At 48.0% G+C, this 19,168-nt stretch overlaps 2 protein-coding genes across 2 annotated transcripts; both read right to left on the bottom strand.

Moving 5' to 3' along the window:
- Positions 1-7,670: 7,670 nt before the first annotated feature.
- Positions 7,671-8,186, bottom strand: LOC145946480 (uncharacterized). The gene has a single exon (XM_083056090.1). It carries the CDS (start codon positions 8,184-8,186, stop codon positions 7,671-7,673), a length of 516 nt encoding a protein of 171 aa, XP_082912216.1.
- A 3,835-nt stretch (positions 8,187-12,021) lies between these two features.
- Positions 12,022-17,136, bottom strand: LOC145946479 (uncharacterized). Its single transcript, XM_083056089.1, has one exon. The coding sequence runs from the start codon at positions 17,134-17,136 to the stop codon at positions 12,022-12,024; it is 5,115 nt and encodes a 1,704-aa protein (XP_082912215.1).
- Positions 17,137-19,168: the final 2,032 nt, after the last annotated feature.

The following is a 19,168-nucleotide window of genomic DNA, read 5'->3' as shown; positions in this document are numbered from 1 at the left end:
GGATTTCTTCATCATTATTGTTTCTGAAGTTTCGAGTCTGAAATTAGAGATATCCTTTAGTTCCCGATTTTTATCATACATAAAATCCTTGACAACTGAATTTTTTATTAGTGTGCTTTGAGGACTTGGAGGTTCCAGGGTTTCCAGGGGATTATCCATGGATAAGAGTAATTCTTTGTTACCTTTATGGGGATGAATTAAATAATATATTTTATTTAGTATATCAAATACATTAAAACATTTATTATTTAAGATAATATTTTTTGAAAACTAATTTTGGTTAAGCGTAAGGATATAAACTTGTTTTAATAAACAATAATGGATGCATTTTTATAAATTTTTTGTTATAAAATACATGTACTTTCTGTATAGTTAGGTTAGATTCTACATATGAAAGTATATCGACGTTGTCACGACAAAAAGGCGTAAGCGACAAAAATCTGAAAATGAGATTATTATGGAAAACAGATCATAAGAGTCAAACCTTGCGTCTAACACTACGATTGTATCCATCAAAAAATTCTAGAATCGTTAAAATTGAAGTTAAAGTGGCGTAAGCGACAATTCAGTTCTGAATAAAGTGAAGTTATAAACTATAGTAAGCGCCGAGATCTCATAGCGGCACGTGCTGATACGCCCTGCGATACTTTGACTTTGTGACAAGGTCACTCAGTTTTTGGCTCTCCTGTAAAATTTGGTAAAAGCCGCTTACGCCCTTTTGTCATGACAACGTCGATATACACTTGTTTGCAAAGTTGTTAATGTTGATACTCTATAAACAGTATTGAATTATGTGTTATTTTTATGTATACTCGATGATCTTTGAGGCTCTGAGTGAGTACCATGGATTGCGTATGCACGTGCCAGACTGCCAGACTCGCAATGGAACACGACACAATAGGCACGAGCCCACGTGACCCCACGCCACGTATGTACGCCATGCCAATGGCATGATGCCATACGCAGCGTGGGATCACGTGGGCTCGTGCCTTCCCCCTCCACATGCTGTAGCATGCTGTTCCGTTGCGGGTCTGGCACCACTGAATCTGGCTTCTCCCGTCGGTAAAAGAAGAATAGAGAGGAAGATCGAACTTTGAATTTGAATTATGAATTAAAATTTTATTATGCTAATTGGATAGATAGATATTGTTACGTCCAGACTCAAGGAAGGAAGAGTCGAAAGGAAGGACGTAACTAAATTTATCTTTTCGAACGACGGCAGACTATCCGTCTGTTCGACCCGAACGAACGTCTGGGCCCAAATAGGTCAACGACCGCTAGGGTCGCTCTTACTCTATTTAAAGGGCCGTTCGCTCGGTGGTCCCTTTTTGGCAAGAGAATTTAATCTCTTTTACGCAGGATGGGACCTTGTGCGATCTTGGTTTACGGGAATGAGTGGGAACGGGTTATTAATAAATGAAAATCATTTGTGTTGAAATTTATAAATTTATTCCTAATATAGAGACGAAAGAATTTATATACATAATAATATAATCGACGGACTTAGTTGCTAATGAAGAGTGAATGTATGTGTATGGGTCGCGGGTGATACATTAGTACGGAGGTCTTCAATCGGGGCAGAAAGGGGTAAGAGTTATTGTTTAAATTTTAGGGTCCCGATTGGTGGTTACAATAATTTAAATGATAATAGGTATATAAAATTAGTGTCCATGTGTGTGCGTGTAAGAGAGACTTCTAGGTTATATGAGTTCGGTAATTATGGCGGTGGAGGGGGGATAGGTTCGTAGGAGAAGGTGTGCAGGGACGGCTAAAGGATATCTACGCCCGGGAACATACCAGGGGATGATGTTATTCCTATCAGTGGTCTCTAGAAATTCGCGTAAGGCCTCGTGGTCTACGGGGCCTGGACCAATCGTAAAAGCTCCCTCAGGGACTTCTCGTATCCCTGGGAGCTGGTTTATCAGCCAAGCTCTAAATTGCTCGTATGAGAGCTTGGCAGGCGATTCTGATTCCTCGGAATCGTCGTCGCTGATGTCTATTACCTCAAACTCTTCCGGATGTTCCCTATTTACAGAGGACGTTGGGGATGAGGGAGGAGAATCTTCGAGGGTGATTGTTGAGGGAGCCGGAGACGGAGATCTAGGTGGGTCAGGGCGTTCGGGAGAAGCATGGGGAAGAAAGGGAGAAGGGCTCCGCGGAGAATCGGCGTTCTCAGAGGAAACAGAGGAGTGAGGGGAAGGGGCCCGCTGAGGTATAGCGGGTTCGGGAGAAAGAGGAGAAGGAGTTCGCGGGGAATCGAAAAATTCTGCAGAAGCAGAGGTAGCGGGAGACGGCGTCAGCGGGGTTTCTATATGTTCGGGTGAGGAAATAGGAGAGACCGTAGGGTGATATGTGTTAGTTGTCTCTGTGTGAATCGGTGTGTTAATTTTTCCTAGGGAGCCGAAGGTTTCGCCCGCAGCCAGACTCCGTGCCAACGCTTTCTTTAACCGCCTATTACGCCGGTTTCGCGCCAATTTAGCAGCGGTTCGCGAGGGTCGTCTCCTTGGATTTTCCACTACGAGAGCGAATAATAAAATAACCGGACAAGAAGAGTTCTTACTGAAAAATAACTCTGGGAGTTCTTGTAAGAGAAAAAAAAGTATATATATATTTATTTTTATATAATTTTGATATTTTAATTATTTAATAATTTAGTTAGTTATTGTATTACTTATTTGTTCGTTCAAGAGAGAGAGAGAGAGAGAGAGAGAGAGTAAATCACGGATTGCTCCGCTATCGCGGGAAATCCGGAGTGATTTCAAAAGATAAAGGGATGATAGAAATCACGGATTGCTCCGCTATTGCGGGAAATCCAGAGTGATTTCGAGAGAAAGAGAAGATGGAAGAAATCACGGATTGCTCCGCTATCGCGGGAAATCCAGAGTGATTTCGAGAGAGAGAGAGAAGATGGAAGAAATCACGGATTGCTCCGCTATCGCGGGAAATCCGGAGTGATTTCAAAAGGTAAGGGGATGATAGAAATCACGGATTGCTCCGCTATCGCGGGAAATCCAGAGTGATTTCGAGAGAGAGAGAAGATGGAAGAAATCACGGATTGCTCCGCTATCGCGGGAAATCCGGAGTGATTTCGAGGGGGAGAGAGAGATAAGGATGGGGGAAGAAAGGACAGTTTTTCGAAGTTAGAATTTAACAAGGATAATAAATTAATAAATTAAAAAGGAAAACAATTATAATTTAATTGAAGTCCCAGAATTATTTTAAGTATTATTAGTAAGGGTGGAGATGTAGCGTGCTTGATAAACTTACTACTTATGGAGTGCGCAGGTAGGTGTTAACTATTCCAGGTGTGAATCTGGCTACGGACTCCTCCGTGAGGATGGTGTTCCACTCACAGTTGTTCACTCGCGAAAATCGTCGTACTCGGTGAGCACTGGGCACACGATGATTTCACAAATGTCACTGCGAATGCTCACGAGTTCGAGATTCACTCGAAGGATGGTGATACAACTTTTCGCGAATGATCCGCGTGCGTAGGTTTGAGAAAAGATTGATATTCTCTGAGAGATGTCACGGGTATATATATACCTTCTTGCTCCTCCTTCCCGTTAGTTTGTTAATATTTCCTGACGAATAGGGAATTTTTCAATAACGCCCTTTCAGTCCCGGAGGCGTCTCTTGATTTTAAAAGTTTACCGGGATTGGTCAGGGCTTTTGTTTAAGGCCCTAGGTTTTGACCAATGGAGAGTTTGTTGAGGTTTATATTTTTATTATCCTCTCGAGATTATCTCGGTGATCTGTCAGGCGGCATTTGTTTGGATTCGGTTATCGTTGTTAGTCTGGTAAAATTTTATTCGTTTTCAAGTGGAAGTTTTCTTCTAAGTTTTTATTGATTTTCAAGTGGAGATTTCCTTCTAAAAAGTTTTTATTACTTTTTAAGTAAAATTTTCCTTTAAAAGAAAGATTTTTATTGCTTTTCAAGCGCAAGTTGTCAACTAGTCAAAGCGAGAATTTCAGACACCGCGAGTTACATCTGGTATGTATCTCTCTTTTTTTTTATTTTTATTTTTACGATTAACCGTCTCCGGTCAGCTGCTTCGCCTGCCAGATCATAGTTTTATTCCCACGCCTGTGATTTTTCAATCATCGCCTTGCATTCTTTGAAAGAAAAGAATCATGGAGTCCACAGGACGTAACAATATATAGATAGATATTATGCTCTTCGGTACAATCACTAAGAGCACCATTAGATAAATAAACAATAAACAAAGTATTTACAAGAATAATAATACAAGAATATAAAAAGCGGTTTTACTTTTAATAAATAACCGATCGGCACAACAGAAAATAATTATGTACAAGAACACCAAAAATGGAAGTACGTAAAAGAAACTATAAAAGACGAAAGAACGAAACAATGTAGCGCATAGTAGAATACAAATATATATATTAAAAGTAAGGCCCTGCGCACAATAGAAGAAATATTAAGAATAAGAATTAAATATTAAATATTATAGAAAGAGAGAGAAAGAGAAAGAAACTCTTCCCTTCTTTTTTTCTCTTTCTGTAATATTTAATATTTAATTCTTATTCTTAATGTTCTATTGTGCGCAGGGCCTAAATTAAAACACTAGCGGACGCGCGTACCCGCGCAACACTTGTAATAGTGCAGTGTTAGAAATGTTTACAAATAATAAAGTTGAGTAATTTTGAATGAATATATGTATATTATTCGTAAACATATGCGTACATACTTTATTACATATTATTTAATGCAGCCATTCATCGTTATATATAGCTGCAATAATCGAAATATCATTTTCGCAATATCTTTCAAGATTTCCAAAAAGGCATTTTATACGCTTTACATTTAATATCGCTAGGTAAAATATCTAAATATGTTTGTCCTACTTCGCTACATTTATAAATATCAACGTGTGTTGAATTTAAATCTTTATCAATTTCATAAAGATTGTCCAATTTATTAAACATTTTTCCAACAAGACGATAGGTGCTATCGCTGTATTTTAAAATATTGACAATGACAATAATTCTGCCATCGTGTAATATACAACAGTTATTCTTATCATCTAAACTGTAATAAAAATTGTTAATTTTTATTCGATCAAATTGGAGTAATAATTCATTTTCTATTACAACAGGTCGATAATTTTTTTCGGAAATCCTTTTTGCACCGTAAGCAGTAATTATTTTGCTTGAGTTTAATTGAACATGAAACGTCTTCTTATCGGTCATTCTTTTTTCTTCGTAACGTTTATAAATTTGCTCCAGTTCGTTCGTGCGACTTCTTATTATCTTACGGAAAAATGTCATATTGTTTTCAAAAGGAAAACAAGAAAAATGATCTAAAGTTCCAAATTTTCGAACATCTTCTGTGAGATGAATTAAACAATGAATGTTATATGACAAAAAATTTCTTCCATATATATTTATGCAGTCGGAAACAAACGATTCTAACAATTTTTGTGCTTTGTTAATCTCAACGTTGTTCAGTTTTGGCTTAATTAAGAGGCGAATAGCACAGTGTAGTTTTAAAAAATGTAATAATCTGTTGTCATTTCCGAATAAATCTAAGAGTACTGTGGTTGAAGTATACAATAAGAACTGCCGAAATTCAGTAGCCTTGAATCGGTGACACTCATTTAAACTTCTCGGAAGACGTGCGAACTCTTTTGGACAACTACATGCAGCTATTGTTAGTAAACGCTCGGAAATATGCCTTTGTGTTTCCATATTCAGTGCTCTTGATTTAAATTTTCCATCAATCCACTCATTCACTAAAATTTTAACAACACCAAAGCACACTAAATGCATGTAGTCGATGGGGACTTGACTTACTAATCCCATTGGTAAATCGTGGAAAGCAGAAATACCATTATGATGCCGGTTGTTATTATTCCGAATATGAGAATCATTATTTTGAAAAGTAATGAATTCTTCGTCGGTTCTGGGAGCGTAGCCTATTCCTATATAAACGTGGGTCCGGTCGTTTTTGTGACGTTCCCCAGGAATTGAACATTTAGGGCAGCTGTAGTAACCACCATGACCCTTAATATTGAGGCAATGATGTTTTGCTGGGGTGTCAGCGATAAATGCGTTGATTTGTAATTTAATATTTTGTCCATTATAGATGAAGCCTGTATTTATTAATTTATTAATTTCGTTTTTAAAATCAGCAAAAAAGTCTTCAAAATTAGCAGGCTGTTTTTTTCCTTGATAAAGGCCTGCTATCATCGGGCGTTTATCAGATATATTTATAATTCGAAATTGAATAGGCCATACATCACATCGAACATTGTTATAAATGTTAGCGCCATCGGTAGAAAAATCTACAAGTAATACATGAGGTATTTCTGTATCGATGTTTTTTAATTTTGTTATAATATTTGTTTCAATACTGATATGAAGGTATCGGCCAGGATCAATAACTTTTATATTGTCACATGTGCGAGGAGTCTTTAGCAAAGTTCGAGCATCTTTTGGTATTTGCTGGAAACACTCATGTTGTCTAAGAACAGATAATATACCATTTATCTGAACGTGATTCATATTAGTTTCAACGCATACGTTAGTAAAGTTCGAAATAAATTCAGTATTCGGGCACGCATCACTTGAATTGTTACCACGTTCAAAATTGTTATTATTGCTATATTGCTCGTCATCACTACTGTCTTCATGTTCATCGAAATTGCTATCCTTTTTTTTTTTTTTTTTTTTTTTTGCGCTGTGGAAACCTCATAGTACCACTCACCCCCCGGGTAGGGGATGAGGGTTATGTGGGATTCTTTGTCCCCCATCGCCGATCCACATATGGATCGGCGGTGGGGTCCAAGACCTACCGCACTAAAACCACAGCGGGTGCCTTCGCTGGCGCTTATGAAGATGGCAAGGAACTGCCGGAGCATTACATCTTGCCATCCCCTGGCCCTACCTTCTAGGGGAGCATCCTCCCCGAAAGGAAGATACTCCCCCCCGCGAATGTTCTTGCGGTCCTTCCCGGTTGCGGCGCAGGGGGGCACCACCCCCACGCTGCGCCCTCCCAAAGAGTTTGGGGGGCGGGGTCACGGCTCGAGTCTTCCCGCTCGAGCCGTCACCCCCCGCCTCCGGAACGGGGCTCCCTCTCCCTCCCTAAAGGGACAGGAGATTCGGCCGACGCTCCGGAAGCTCTTCTCCCGAGGGTTCCCCCCAGAAGGGGGAAAACCCTCGCCGCAGGTAGTGGTGCCCTCCCACCGGCGCTCTAGGGCACCGGTGAGAGGGCCGCCATTGCCACGTCCCTTCCCGGGGGGATCGCGTGCAATGGGGCTCTTTAACTGAGCCCCTGTGATCCCCCGTGCCCCCAGGCCGCAGTTCCCTCCCTTAGCGGGATTCGACCATCGGCCCGGGGGCACCGCCGAGACCCTCCCCTGAAGGAGGAACTCGGCGGGCGGGGACGGATGCCGCCCGACTCCCGGCCGCAGGGCTTTCGCCGTGCGGCCGCCAGCCGGGCGACACCCGCCCCCGACCTCCTCCTAGGACTGCTACACCGCCCCTAAGGGCCTCCCTCCCAATGCGTGGCGAGGGGGGCACCGCGCCCCTCGCCCAACCGCTCCGCCTTTGCGGGCAACCTCTCTTACTTCGCCGGGCGAGGGGGACAAAGCGCCCCTCGCCCATCATCCCGTCAAGTCAGCCCCCATTTACTGGGGGCTGGGTCTTTATCTGGGCGGACGCCTCCTTATCCTTCGGTTTGGTCTTGGGGGGCATCCGCCCACTCCTCCTCCATCTCTTCCGTCCCGGAGCCTCTCTTCCCTCTCTCGCTCCCTCTCCGCCACCTCCTTTGCAAGCATGGCCGCATTGCAGAAGGAGATGACGGAGTCCCATTTCTCTTTGCTCTCCAGCATCGCCTTGACGACGCTGGAGAGCGACAAATCGTTCCCTACCTTTTCTTTTAGGACACGGCGCTCGCCCTCGAACGCGCTACAATGTTCGAGGGTGTGTTGCGCCGTGTCCTCCTCTTCCTCACAATGGCAGCAGTGCGCCGTGCGCGCCCTTCCAATTCTACACAGGTACTCCTGGAAACATCCATGGCCCGTGAGCACCTGTGTAGATCTGAACGACGTCTCGCCGTGAACCCTCTCCACCCATTCTTCTAAGAACGGGCCCACGGTCCCGACGCGTGCCCCCGAGTGCGTTGGGGGCACATTGGGGAGGTAGTTCTTCCACCTCTCCATCATGCGTCGCCGGGCCCAGAGTTTCACCTTATTTCTCACCCCAGCTGAGAGTTTAATGCCCCACTCACGGAGCTCCCTTCCTCGCGTGTATGATTCTTCATACATCTTCGCTGTGAGCTCCATGGGAGGCATCCCAGCTAGGGTAATTGCCGCCGCATGGGACACCGTCCGATAACCGCGGATGCAGCGAATGGCCACTTTCCTTTGGGTACGCCTAAGCGTATCCCGGATTTATCCAAATTGCTATCCAAAGTATCACTACTGTAGAAAATATCACCATCATCTGAATCATCTTGGATCAAAAGAAACATCGATACCAGTATCAGTAAACGGAGAAAATTTTATATCATAAATTACTATGTACGGCAGTAGTCGCGGACCATGAAGAAATTATAAAAATTTTTACTATGTTTTTCACATGTGAAACATTGTAAAAATTAGATTGAACAATATAGGCTCATAAGAATTAAAATCAATTTATATAAAACAAGGGCTAAGAGCCAAAGGCAAGTTGTTAGTGCAAAATTATGTGACATATATTTAAAAATTTGTTTAATTTTAACGTTTCAGTCTACATGAGACCATCTTCAGTAAATGTATAATAAAATACATATCCAACGAGGACACGCTGGTAAATAAATATTGTGTATATAATCTCGGTAACTTCTTCAAATGAAACAAAGAAGCTATAATGATATGCGCAATTTAAATATAAAAATCAATGCGTACCAATACCTTTTTTTTTTTTTTTTTTTTGACGCTGTGGAAACCATCATGGTACTCTTACCTCCCGGGTAGGGGGCAAGGGTTATGTGGGACTCCTTGTTCCCCTTGACCGATCCGCAAGAGGATCGATCAGGGGGCCCAAGACCTACCGCACTAAAACCACAGCGGGTGTCCGTCACGGGCGTTGTTTGGGAGGCGCGGAGGATGCTGGTATCCCATGCCAACTCCGCGCCCCCCCGCCAAGCCTTCTCGGAAAGAGCGCTATCTTTCGACAGCGCTCCCATCGCGGTTGCGGCGCAGGGCGACACCGACCTCACGCCGCGCCCTCCCAGAGAGTCTGGGGGGCGGGGTAACGGCTCGAGTACCCGCTCGAGCCGCCACCCCCCGCCCCCGGAGTGGTGCTCCCTCCCCTTCCCAAATGGAACGGGGATTCGGCATCCAACTCCGGGGGCCCTCGCCTGGGGGGCACCCCTCTGAAAGGAGAGGGACCTCCCTACGGCACCGACGCCCCACCCACCAGCACCTTTCGGTGTCTCAGTGAGGGGGGCACCCCTGCCGCATCTTCGTCCGAGAGGGGGGGAGACCGCGCGCCGCCCCAGGCCAGGCACAAAGTGCCCCGCCCCCAGCGGCGCGCAGTTCCCCCCTGGAAGGCCGCCCCCGTTGCGGCTTTCTCCGCTCCCAGAGGGAGTTAGGATTCGGCCGAAACCAGAGAGGCTGCCTTTTGGGGGCGCGCGGGTGCCGGCCCAGCATAGCAGGACCGACACCCCCACGCCCCCAATCCCAAGGGGATGACGGGGGGAACCAGAGACCCTAGGGTCCCCGGCCCCCCCCTCACCCCCACCCTGCGCCTTATCTGGCGCAGGTGCTGTGTTGGGGTCGCCTCCCCCCACCCCCGCCGCCACAAATGGGGGTGCCCACCAAGATGGACACCCCCACCGACGGCGGGGGAAAAAGGAGAGCCGTCCCCACCCTCCCGTGAGGCCGCCGGGGGGGAGATTCCGGGACTTTAAGCGCCCCGGGTGCCCCCCCCCCCGACGGCCTCATCCCGGATCGACGCTTAACCGCGTCGAACCGGGTGTGGGCCCGACCCGCCCCGGGCTCCCACCACGGCGGTTTCTTCGCCCAGGCAGCCAGGAGGGGTCGTCCCTATCCCCCCGGTATTCAGGGGCGAGGGGGAGTCTCCTCCCTCTTTCCTGTCTCTCCCGTTCTCTTTCCTCCTCCTCCTTCTGCGACATTACTTTTTCGCAGAAGGAGGAGAAGGCTCCTCACTTCTCTTTGGACTGGACCATCTCTCTCACCACTGCGGTGAGGGAGAGGTCCCCTCCTATTTTTTCCTTTAGTTCCTCCCTCTCCGTTTGCCACGCAGCACACTCTAGAAGAGTGTGCTGCGCGGTGTCCTCCTCGGCTCCGCAGTGCTGACACCGCGCGGTGCGTTCCTTTCCAATTTGACTCAGGTACCTACCAAAGCATCCGTGCCCGGTAAGCACCTGAGTCATCCTGTATGTGATCCCTCGAGCCCCGCCTATCCACTCCTCCAGGCAGGGCTGGATGGCCTCGACGGTCCTTCGGCCCGGCAGCCTCGGGTCTTCAAGCATGCCGGACCAGTCCACCATTAGGGACCGCCGAGCTTGGGCCCTGATTCCGTATCGGTCACGGTCCGTTATTGGGACACCCATTCTTTTCAGCTCGTCTGCACGCCGATAAACTTCGACGTGCATTTGAGCCAAGAGCTCTATGGGGGGTATCCCTGCGATGACCCCCATTGCCACCCAACATGCGTACCAATACCTGCGTTATCTTCAAAACTATTGTCACTTGCACTTTCTATATTCACACTGCTTGATGTTGCGGCACTAGGTTTATCATCTTCGATTGTATTATTTGAAGATGTAGCTGCACATTCGGCAGCCCTAATTATCGAATAATAATGAGCTTGCTGGCGAAGTCGTTTCTGCTTGTTTGACAATAAGTCTAAACTTTTCCGGCTTTGTTTCGGAAATTTATCAGTGCTACTCATATTGTTCTATAATTTTATTTTAAATTTAATAAAATCTTATAGATAACCTCTGCGATACTTTCTACGATGCTATTGAGAAGATACTGAAACTTAGCTTTCTTTCCACTCACAGATAAAAACAAAGAAATATTAAAACAAAGAATGATAATACATAATAGAATATGTATAGGACAAAATCAATTAACAACGGTAGCATGATAATATGATAAAATCCTATATGCTAGAGATGAACACACATTACCTAAATGCGTATAGATCTATAATAATTGGATACATTCCATCAGTATTGTTTCGTTAGGCGCGAATATAACGCGAGTGTGAACGTGAGGTGGGTCAACGCACACAAAAAAAGAAGCAATCTTTTTTCAACACACACTCAATGACGAATTTATTATAATAATAAAAAAACACAAGAAAAAAAGGCAATACAACTTTGTCCGTTTCCGAACTTTGCGGCAACGCAAGTATCGAAGCGAGCGACTTCGAGAGAAAGCGTTCGATTGTTCGAGAGGCGCGTTCTGCGAGCGACAGAATTAAGCGGCTAATTATACGGAAGGCGAATCGATGCTTTTTGTAAGAAGGCAAGAGACGATCTGGTCTAAAGGTTTTACGGGCGGTTTGTTTAAACGGTTTTTTCCTATATTTTGCGTGTGCGCATAGCGTCCTTCGTCGCGAATTCGTGCCGATATTCTTAACCGTCAGCTGCTCGCGAAAACACAGAAAAAATGCCGTCGGCGGTCGTTGGCCCGAGATCTCGAGTCCGCGCGCGTGGTGTTTACAATTTATCAGCTGTTTGGTTCGTGTTGTCACCTTTACTTTCGAGTGTCAGGATTTATTGTCGCGTCTTTATTATTCATGACAAACGATGTCATTGGGAGCAACAATATTGTTGAACCAAACTCTGTCACGCGCTCGAACATTCCGCCCGCCTTGTTTGGAACAATTCAAACGAAACTCGAAAGGCAACAAGAGATAATAATTGCGATTGCAAGTAGAGATAACGAAGGATGACTGAGAATGAATTTACATGTGAAGCGAGATGTACTGTGAAACGAGATGCAATTTGAGCAAGGCATTCGAGGTCGCGTCGCGCTACGTTGCGGCCTCAGGGTCGCTTTGCATCGGTAGGAGGATGAGACGGTTCACGGGTCGCGTCAACGTTGACGCCGCGGTTCGCAAGGTCACGACTCGAACGTGGCCGTCGTCTCCGGGATGCGTGTCGATTATGCGTGCCAGCGGCCACTTGTTCGGTGGCGAAGCCTCGTTGCGCAGGACGCACAGGCGGCCGATTCTGACGGCGGTGTCAGGCTTCCACCACTTCGGGCGGTGGTTTAGCGAGTGCAAATATTCTCGCGACCACCGATTCCAGAAATGCTGCTTCATCCGTTGCACTAGCTGCCATCGCGAAAATCGATTTTCCGGAACTATCGTGAGCGACGGTTCGGGCACGGCGTTGAGGGCAGTGCCGATCAGAAAATGCCCCGGTGTCAGGGCGGTGACGTCGTCAGGGTCCTCGGACAGTGCCTCGAGCGGTCGCGAATTGAGGCACGCCTCCACTTGAGTGAGAAGCGTAGACATCTCTTCGAATGTCAGGGTCGCGTCGCCGATCACCCGACGGAGGTGACGCTTGAGCGCTTTGACTGCCGCTTCCCACAACCCTCCGAAGTGCGGGGCTGCCGGGGGGTTGAATCGCCATCGTATGCGGTCTCGGGACAGCTCATCGGCAATGCGTCGACCTTCCTTGCTGCTGGCGGCGAAGAGGGCTCGAAGTTGCCGGTCAGCTCCTACAAAATTTGTACCGCAATCACTATACAGTACCTCGCAAAGCCCTCTCCGGGCTATGAAACGGCGCAGCGCTGCAATGAAGGCGTCGGCCGTGTAATCGGACGCCACATCCAAGTGCACGGCCTTGGTGCTCATGCAGACAAATACTGCGATGAACGCCTTGGTACTTTTGTGCCCTCGACCCTTGGTTGTCCTCAGATGTATCGGGCCGGCATAATCGATCCCAGTGTGCTGGAATGGTCTCGACGGGGTCACACGAGATCTAGGGAGATCGCCCATCAACGGCTGAGTCGTTGCCGCCCGCCATCGCAGGCAGGTCACGCAGCGATGGATAACCTCCTTGACGCATGTTCTTCCGCGTGGAATCCAGAAGCGGTGACGAAGTAGGCCGAGTGTCGCCTGCACACCACCGTGCAGTGTTCGTCGATGGCCTGCTTCGACGAAGAGTCTCGTCAGCTGACTCTCGCTTGGCAGGATAATGGGGTGCTTCTCGTCGTACGGGAGAGAGGCGTTCCTTAACCGACCTCCAATTCGTAGGATGCCCTTGCCGTCGATGAAGGGGCTCAATTTGATGAGCGGGCTCCTTCTTGACAGTCCTTTTTCCCCTGCCAAGGCGACGAGTTCTGCTGGGTATCCCCGCGCCTGAGAGATGCGGATCCATGCGTCCTCGGCGTCTTGCAGCTCGTCCACGGACAGTATGGAGCCTCGCGTCTGCCGTGGTTTCAGCCATCGTCGACACCATGCCGAAATGCGCACCAGGCGGAGTAGCGAGGAGTATCTCGTCAGCATGGTTGGTTCGTCCGGGCATTGTCGAGATGCTGCGTGGCTGCTCGTGCGTTGCTCCAGCGGCTCCGGCGTGGTCTCCAAGGCCGGACCGGCGCGCCACGGACCTGGTGATGTCGTCAGCCAAGGCGGCCCCTGCCACCACAGCTCGTGTTCCACTAATTCACTGGGGGAGAGTCCTCGAGATGCGCAATCAGCTGGGTTGTCTCCTCCGGGTGTGTGGTGCCAGTGCGCCTCCGGTGCGACGCGCTGGATCTCGGCGACGCGGTTGGCCACGTACGTTTTCCAGCGGGCCGGATGTGCTTGTATCCAGGATAAGGTCACCGTGGAGTCGGACCATAGGTGCGTATCCGTGTCTGGCAGCTCTACGACGGTCCGGTGATGTGCGACGAGCGTCGCTAACAAGGCGGCTGCGCAGAGTTCGAGCCTGGGCAACGACACCTGCTTCACAGGTGCGACCTTGGTTTTGGCGGCCACCAGCGAGACCTTGACCGTTCCGTCAAGGCCGACGGCTCGGAGATACAGCACGGCGGCGAAGGCTCGCTCTGAAGCGTCTGCGAAGCCGTGGAATTCGATGGTGTCCCCTGGTCGATGACCGAGCCAACGCGGGACTCGTATGCGGGCGAGACTCGGGAGATCCGTCTTGAACGCTGCCCAGAACGCGGCGTCCTTTGATGCCAGCGGAATGTCCCAGTCGAGGCCTTGCAGCCAGACCGACTGGATCAGAATTTTCGCTCTAACGACCACTGGTGCGAGCCATCCCAACGGGTCGAACAGCTGCGCGGTGATGGAAAGGACGGTCCTCTTCGTGGTTGGTTGATGCTTGATCTCGCGTATTGCAAAGGAGAAGCCGTCGATGCCCGGATGCCAGCGTAGGCCGAGCATGGAGTGGCTCTCATGCGGTTCCCATGCCCGGAGATCGGCGCGCAGTTGGTCTGGCGCGGGGATGTCCTTGAGAAGGTCCGGATCGGTTGCGGACCATTTCTTCAGCGGAAACCCGCCCGCCCTGCAAATTTGAAGCAATTGCCGCTTGATGTCGTGCGTTTCCGACAGTGAGGCGGCTCCGGTCAGGATGTCGTCGACGTAGACGTCGCGGAGCAGTACGGCCGATCCCAGGGGGTATCGAGCTTCTTCGTCCGTGGCAAGTTGACGCACCGAGCGGATGGCGAGGAACGGCGCGCAAGCTAACCCGTACGTCACTGTATTCAATCGATATTCCTCAATCGATTTTGTCGCGTCACGTCGCCACACGATTCGTTGTAAGTCGCGATCTGCCGGATGTACGAGAATCTGTCTGTACATCTTCTCAATGTCCGTTGCAATCGCGTACTTGTGTCGGCGCCAGCGGGTCAAGACGTCAGGCAGCGACGGCAGCAGATTTGGTCCCACGCGGAGCTTGTTGTTGAGCGCGACACCGGACGGCAAGGCTGACGAGCCGTTGAAAACCACGCGCAGTTTGACACTGCCGTCGGTGTTCTTCAATACCCCGTGGTGAGGCAAGTAACACACGCGCGCGTTGGTTGCTGCTTCGCGGGAGTCTATCAGCGACATGTGGTCGAGTCTTTCGTAATCGTGCATGAAGTCGCGATAAAGCTCGTGTAACCTTGAGTCCCGCGCGAACCGGCCCTCCATGCCCGAGAGTAAGCGCATCGCGGCGATTCGCGTTCCGGCGAAATCCGTAGTGTCGTCGGTAAGTGGGAGTCGCACCACATACCGTCCGTGTTCGTCGCGAGAATGCGTTCGCGCGAACCACTCTTCACACTCTCGCTCCTCCAGCGTCGGGGGCAACGAGACGCGAGACACTTCCTCCTGTTCCCACAGCCTCTTCACCATGCTCACCAAGGTCTCGTCGACGACGCACGAGTGGCTGTGAGCCTCGGCCCTGTCGATTGACTCCTCGATCGTGCCCGAAAGGATCCACCCGAGGGACGTACGTTGTGCGACGGGTTCTCGCGGACCTCCCTTGACGACGCCGGAGTCAAGGATTGCGGCGTACACGTCCGCGCCGAGTAGGATGTCCACCGGATCGGAGGCCTGGAAGTCGGGGTCGGCTAGCTCGAGTCCGTGTAGGTGGTTCCAAGGCTCCCTCTTCACGGTCGTCACTCCGGTGTAAACCGTAAGACGTGGCAGGATCAGCGCCGATATGGTCATCGGTGATCCGGCGGCGCGCGGCAGGACCCGAAGAGACACTCGTCCGTGGGCGGTGCCGGCTTGCGTTCCGCCGACGCCGAAGACGGTGACCGTGGCTGAGCCGCGCGGCAAACGTAGTCGCTGTGTCAACGCTTCCGAGATCATCGATGCCTCCGATCTCTGATCGATCAAGGCCCTAGCTGCATGCAGTACTCCGAACCTGTCGGCGACTCGAACGCGCGCGGTGGCAAGAAGGACAGATCCCCGCCCTAGCCACGGCTGCTGGGCCACGTGCGAGGTTGAGGTGGTCTCGCGACAGGCATCGTGCAGCGAGGTGTGATGTCTGCCTCGACACGCTGAACAGTTCTTTTTTGATAGGCATTCACGCACCTGATGTTTGCCAAGACAGTTGAGGCACAGTTGATTTGCCTCGACGTGTTTCTTCCTCTCCTCCGCCGTCTTCTCCTGGTAACTATCGCAGAGCATCACGAAGTGGTCCTTCTTGCATAGTGAGCAGCGCCCTCGCTTCACTTCTTGCTTCTGAGCGTGATGGGATCGTGCGGGTCGCGTGGCGTGGTCCCCGGATTTGTTCGACGCCGCCTCCAACTTCTGGGGCTGGAGTGCTTCAAGAGTCTGCAATCGTCTCTCCAGAAACGACTTGATTTCGGCGTACGATGCCGGTTCCGAGGTTCCTCCGACGGTGTCCTCCCAGTCTCGGCGCGACCGCGCGTCGAGGAGTTCCACTATCAGATGGACGAATAGGTCCTCGCAGCTCGAGACCGGCCGTTCGATGCTCTCGAGAGCGCCGACGGTGGATATCACGCATTGTAGAATGCGCTTCAAATCACTCAACGACTCACTCTTCATCTTGGGGAGCGCTGTGAAGGTCGAGAAATACGAGCGGACGAGGAGTCTCTTATTCTCGTAGTGATCGACGAGCAGATTCCATGCCCGTCGGTAGTTCTCCGAAACTGCTGGCAGGTTTCGAACGAGTAACTCCGCTTCACCCTTCAAGGACGCCTTCAGGTAGTGAAGCTTTTCCACGTCAGATATGATGGCGTCCGCCCCGACGACCGATTGGAAAAGGTCGCGGAACGGCGGCCAGTCGGCGTACTTGCCGGAAAAGTGCGGCAGCTGTATGCGCGGGAGAGTGGTGCGTTGTCGAGTGGACGATGGTTCGATGCTCGTGGCATCTCCGCTTGTACCTTGCCTCGGTAGGGTGTTCCTCAAACTCATCAATTTCGTCTTCTGGGTGAGAAATGTCTCTTCGGCGAGTCCGCTGAAGTCTCCTGTGACGTAGGCGTGGGTTCTCAACTCCTTCCAGAAGTTGGCGCGCAACTTGTCATGCTGATTCTCGAATTTCTCCCAGATCCTTTCTAACCGGTGGAGGCGCGTGTCAATGGCCTCGACCGTGATGTTCGCCTTCCCCAGCTTATTGAGGTTCTCCATAGTGTTCGCCATCCGAAGTTGAAGGTCGTCTTGAGCGAGGATGAGACACTCCATGTCCATGCTCATGATGCGCGTTGAGAACCCCGGTTCACTCTCTCACTGCACTTATGTTGTACCGGAACAAGATATCCGGCTCGAAGGACCAGAATGTTTCGTTAGGCGCGAATATAACGCGAGTGTGAACGTGAGGTGGGTCAACGCACACAAAAAAAGAAGCAATCTTTTTTCAACACACACTCAATGACGAATTTATTATAATAATAAAAAAACACAAGAAAAAAAGGCAATACAACTTTGTCCGTTTCCGAACTTTGCGGCAACGCAAGTATCGAAGCGAGCGACTTCGAGAGAAAGCGTTCGATTGTTCGAGAGGCGCGTTCTGCGAGCGACAGAATTAAGCGGCTAATTATACGGAAGGCGAATCGATGCTTTTTGTAAGAAGGCAAGAGACGATCTGGTCTAAAGGTTTTACGGGCGGTTTGTTTAAACGATTTTTTCCTATATTTTGCGTGTGCGCATAGCGTCCTTCGTCGCGAATTCGTGCCGATATTCTTAACCGTCAGCTGCTCGCGAAAACACAGAAAAAATGCCGTCGGCGGTCGTTGGCCCGAGATCTCGAGTCCGCGCGCGTGGTGTTTACAATTTATCAGCTGTTTGGTTCGTGTTGTCACCTTTACTTTCGAGTGTCAGGATTTATTGTCGCGTCTTTATTATTCATGACAAACGATGTCATTGGGAGCAACAATATTGTTGAACCAAACTCTGTCACGCGCTCGAACAAGTATATAGTAATTAAAATGTTTCATCGTTGAACTACAACAGTAGCATGATATTGTAATAAAATCTTATTTTCCCGTAAAGCGCGTATGCATGAAATTAAATATAATCAGGTAGATGCCATCAACAAGTAGTCACAATGACAGTGCTACATTATTTCGATACTGTTACTTCATATTAATGAAATTGTAGCCAATTTTTAGTATGCTCTCCAAATGTTAGGAATAATACACATACACTATCGGATTAGTATATTTCTAACTGAAGTAAGAATATAGAAACTTCGAAAAGTTATATACAGTAGGATACATGTAGAATGCTTTCGGCAGGAAACTGTTGATGAATTTATCGTGCAAGAATTGAAATAATTTAGTAGAACACAAATGTAGCGAAGAAACAGGTAGCTTCTTCATTTAATTTACTATGCGTGAAGAATTGTCAAATATTATTCATGTACAGGTTGTGCGTTCTCCTTTTGCTACCTGGGATTATATTATAAATTTACATAATTATTTATTAATTAACAGGTGGTTGTAAGCATGCTATAGCATTTTTAATGTGAGCACATAGACGTTCAGAAGAACCTTCACCCACTGAAATAACATGCTACTGGAAAAAGTCAGCTTTAGCAAAAGTTGCAACACCGAGACAATACATTACAACAGCAGATTTATTGTTAAGAAAAAAAAAAGAAAATTTCTGAAGCTTCAATAAAAGAAGATGAGGAAAAGCAGTTAAAATTTTTTACAACAGTAGTTGATATAGCTAAAGAGAAACAAATAGACTGTCAAATTAGTCGACATTGGTTTTATTTGCAAAATAGTCATATTAGACATTTGTCTATGCACCAACTTATGCTTTCTTTTTTAGAAATAAATAAAAGCACAGCAGATGAATTTTTGGTGTTTGCACAAAATAGAAGCTATGTGTAAAGAAATACAAAATTTAACGCAAAATCAAAGTGATGATCTGTTATGGTTTGAACTACGATATGGTAGAATAACTGCATCGAAGATCTACGAAGCAACACACTGTCATACACCTGACGGCAGTTTAGTGAATGAAATAATAGGAGCATCTAAAGCTTTTCAATCTAATGCAATGAAAAGAGGAAAAGAACTGGAACATAAAGTGTTAGTTGAAATAAAAAAAAAAAGAAAAATTAAGTTAATGTGAAAATAAAATGACAAAGAAAATTATCATTCAAACGCTCTACTTAAATTAAAACGCAATATCAATATGGTATGATTGGTTATGAGAGCAATAGCGCGGTGTGTTGGCGCGGTATATGTTTAAACAAATTTTTTTTTTAAAT

This window comes from Prenolepis imparis, unplaced genomic scaffold, assembly GCF_030444845.1.
Source record: "Prenolepis imparis isolate NDT839.2.m4 unplaced genomic scaffold, iyPreImpa1.0 SCAF_16, whole genome shotgun sequence".
Classification (NCBI taxonomy): domain Eukaryota; kingdom Metazoa; phylum Arthropoda; class Insecta; order Hymenoptera; family Formicidae; genus Prenolepis; species Prenolepis imparis.
This window is presented reverse-complemented; position numbering and strand designations above follow the sequence as displayed.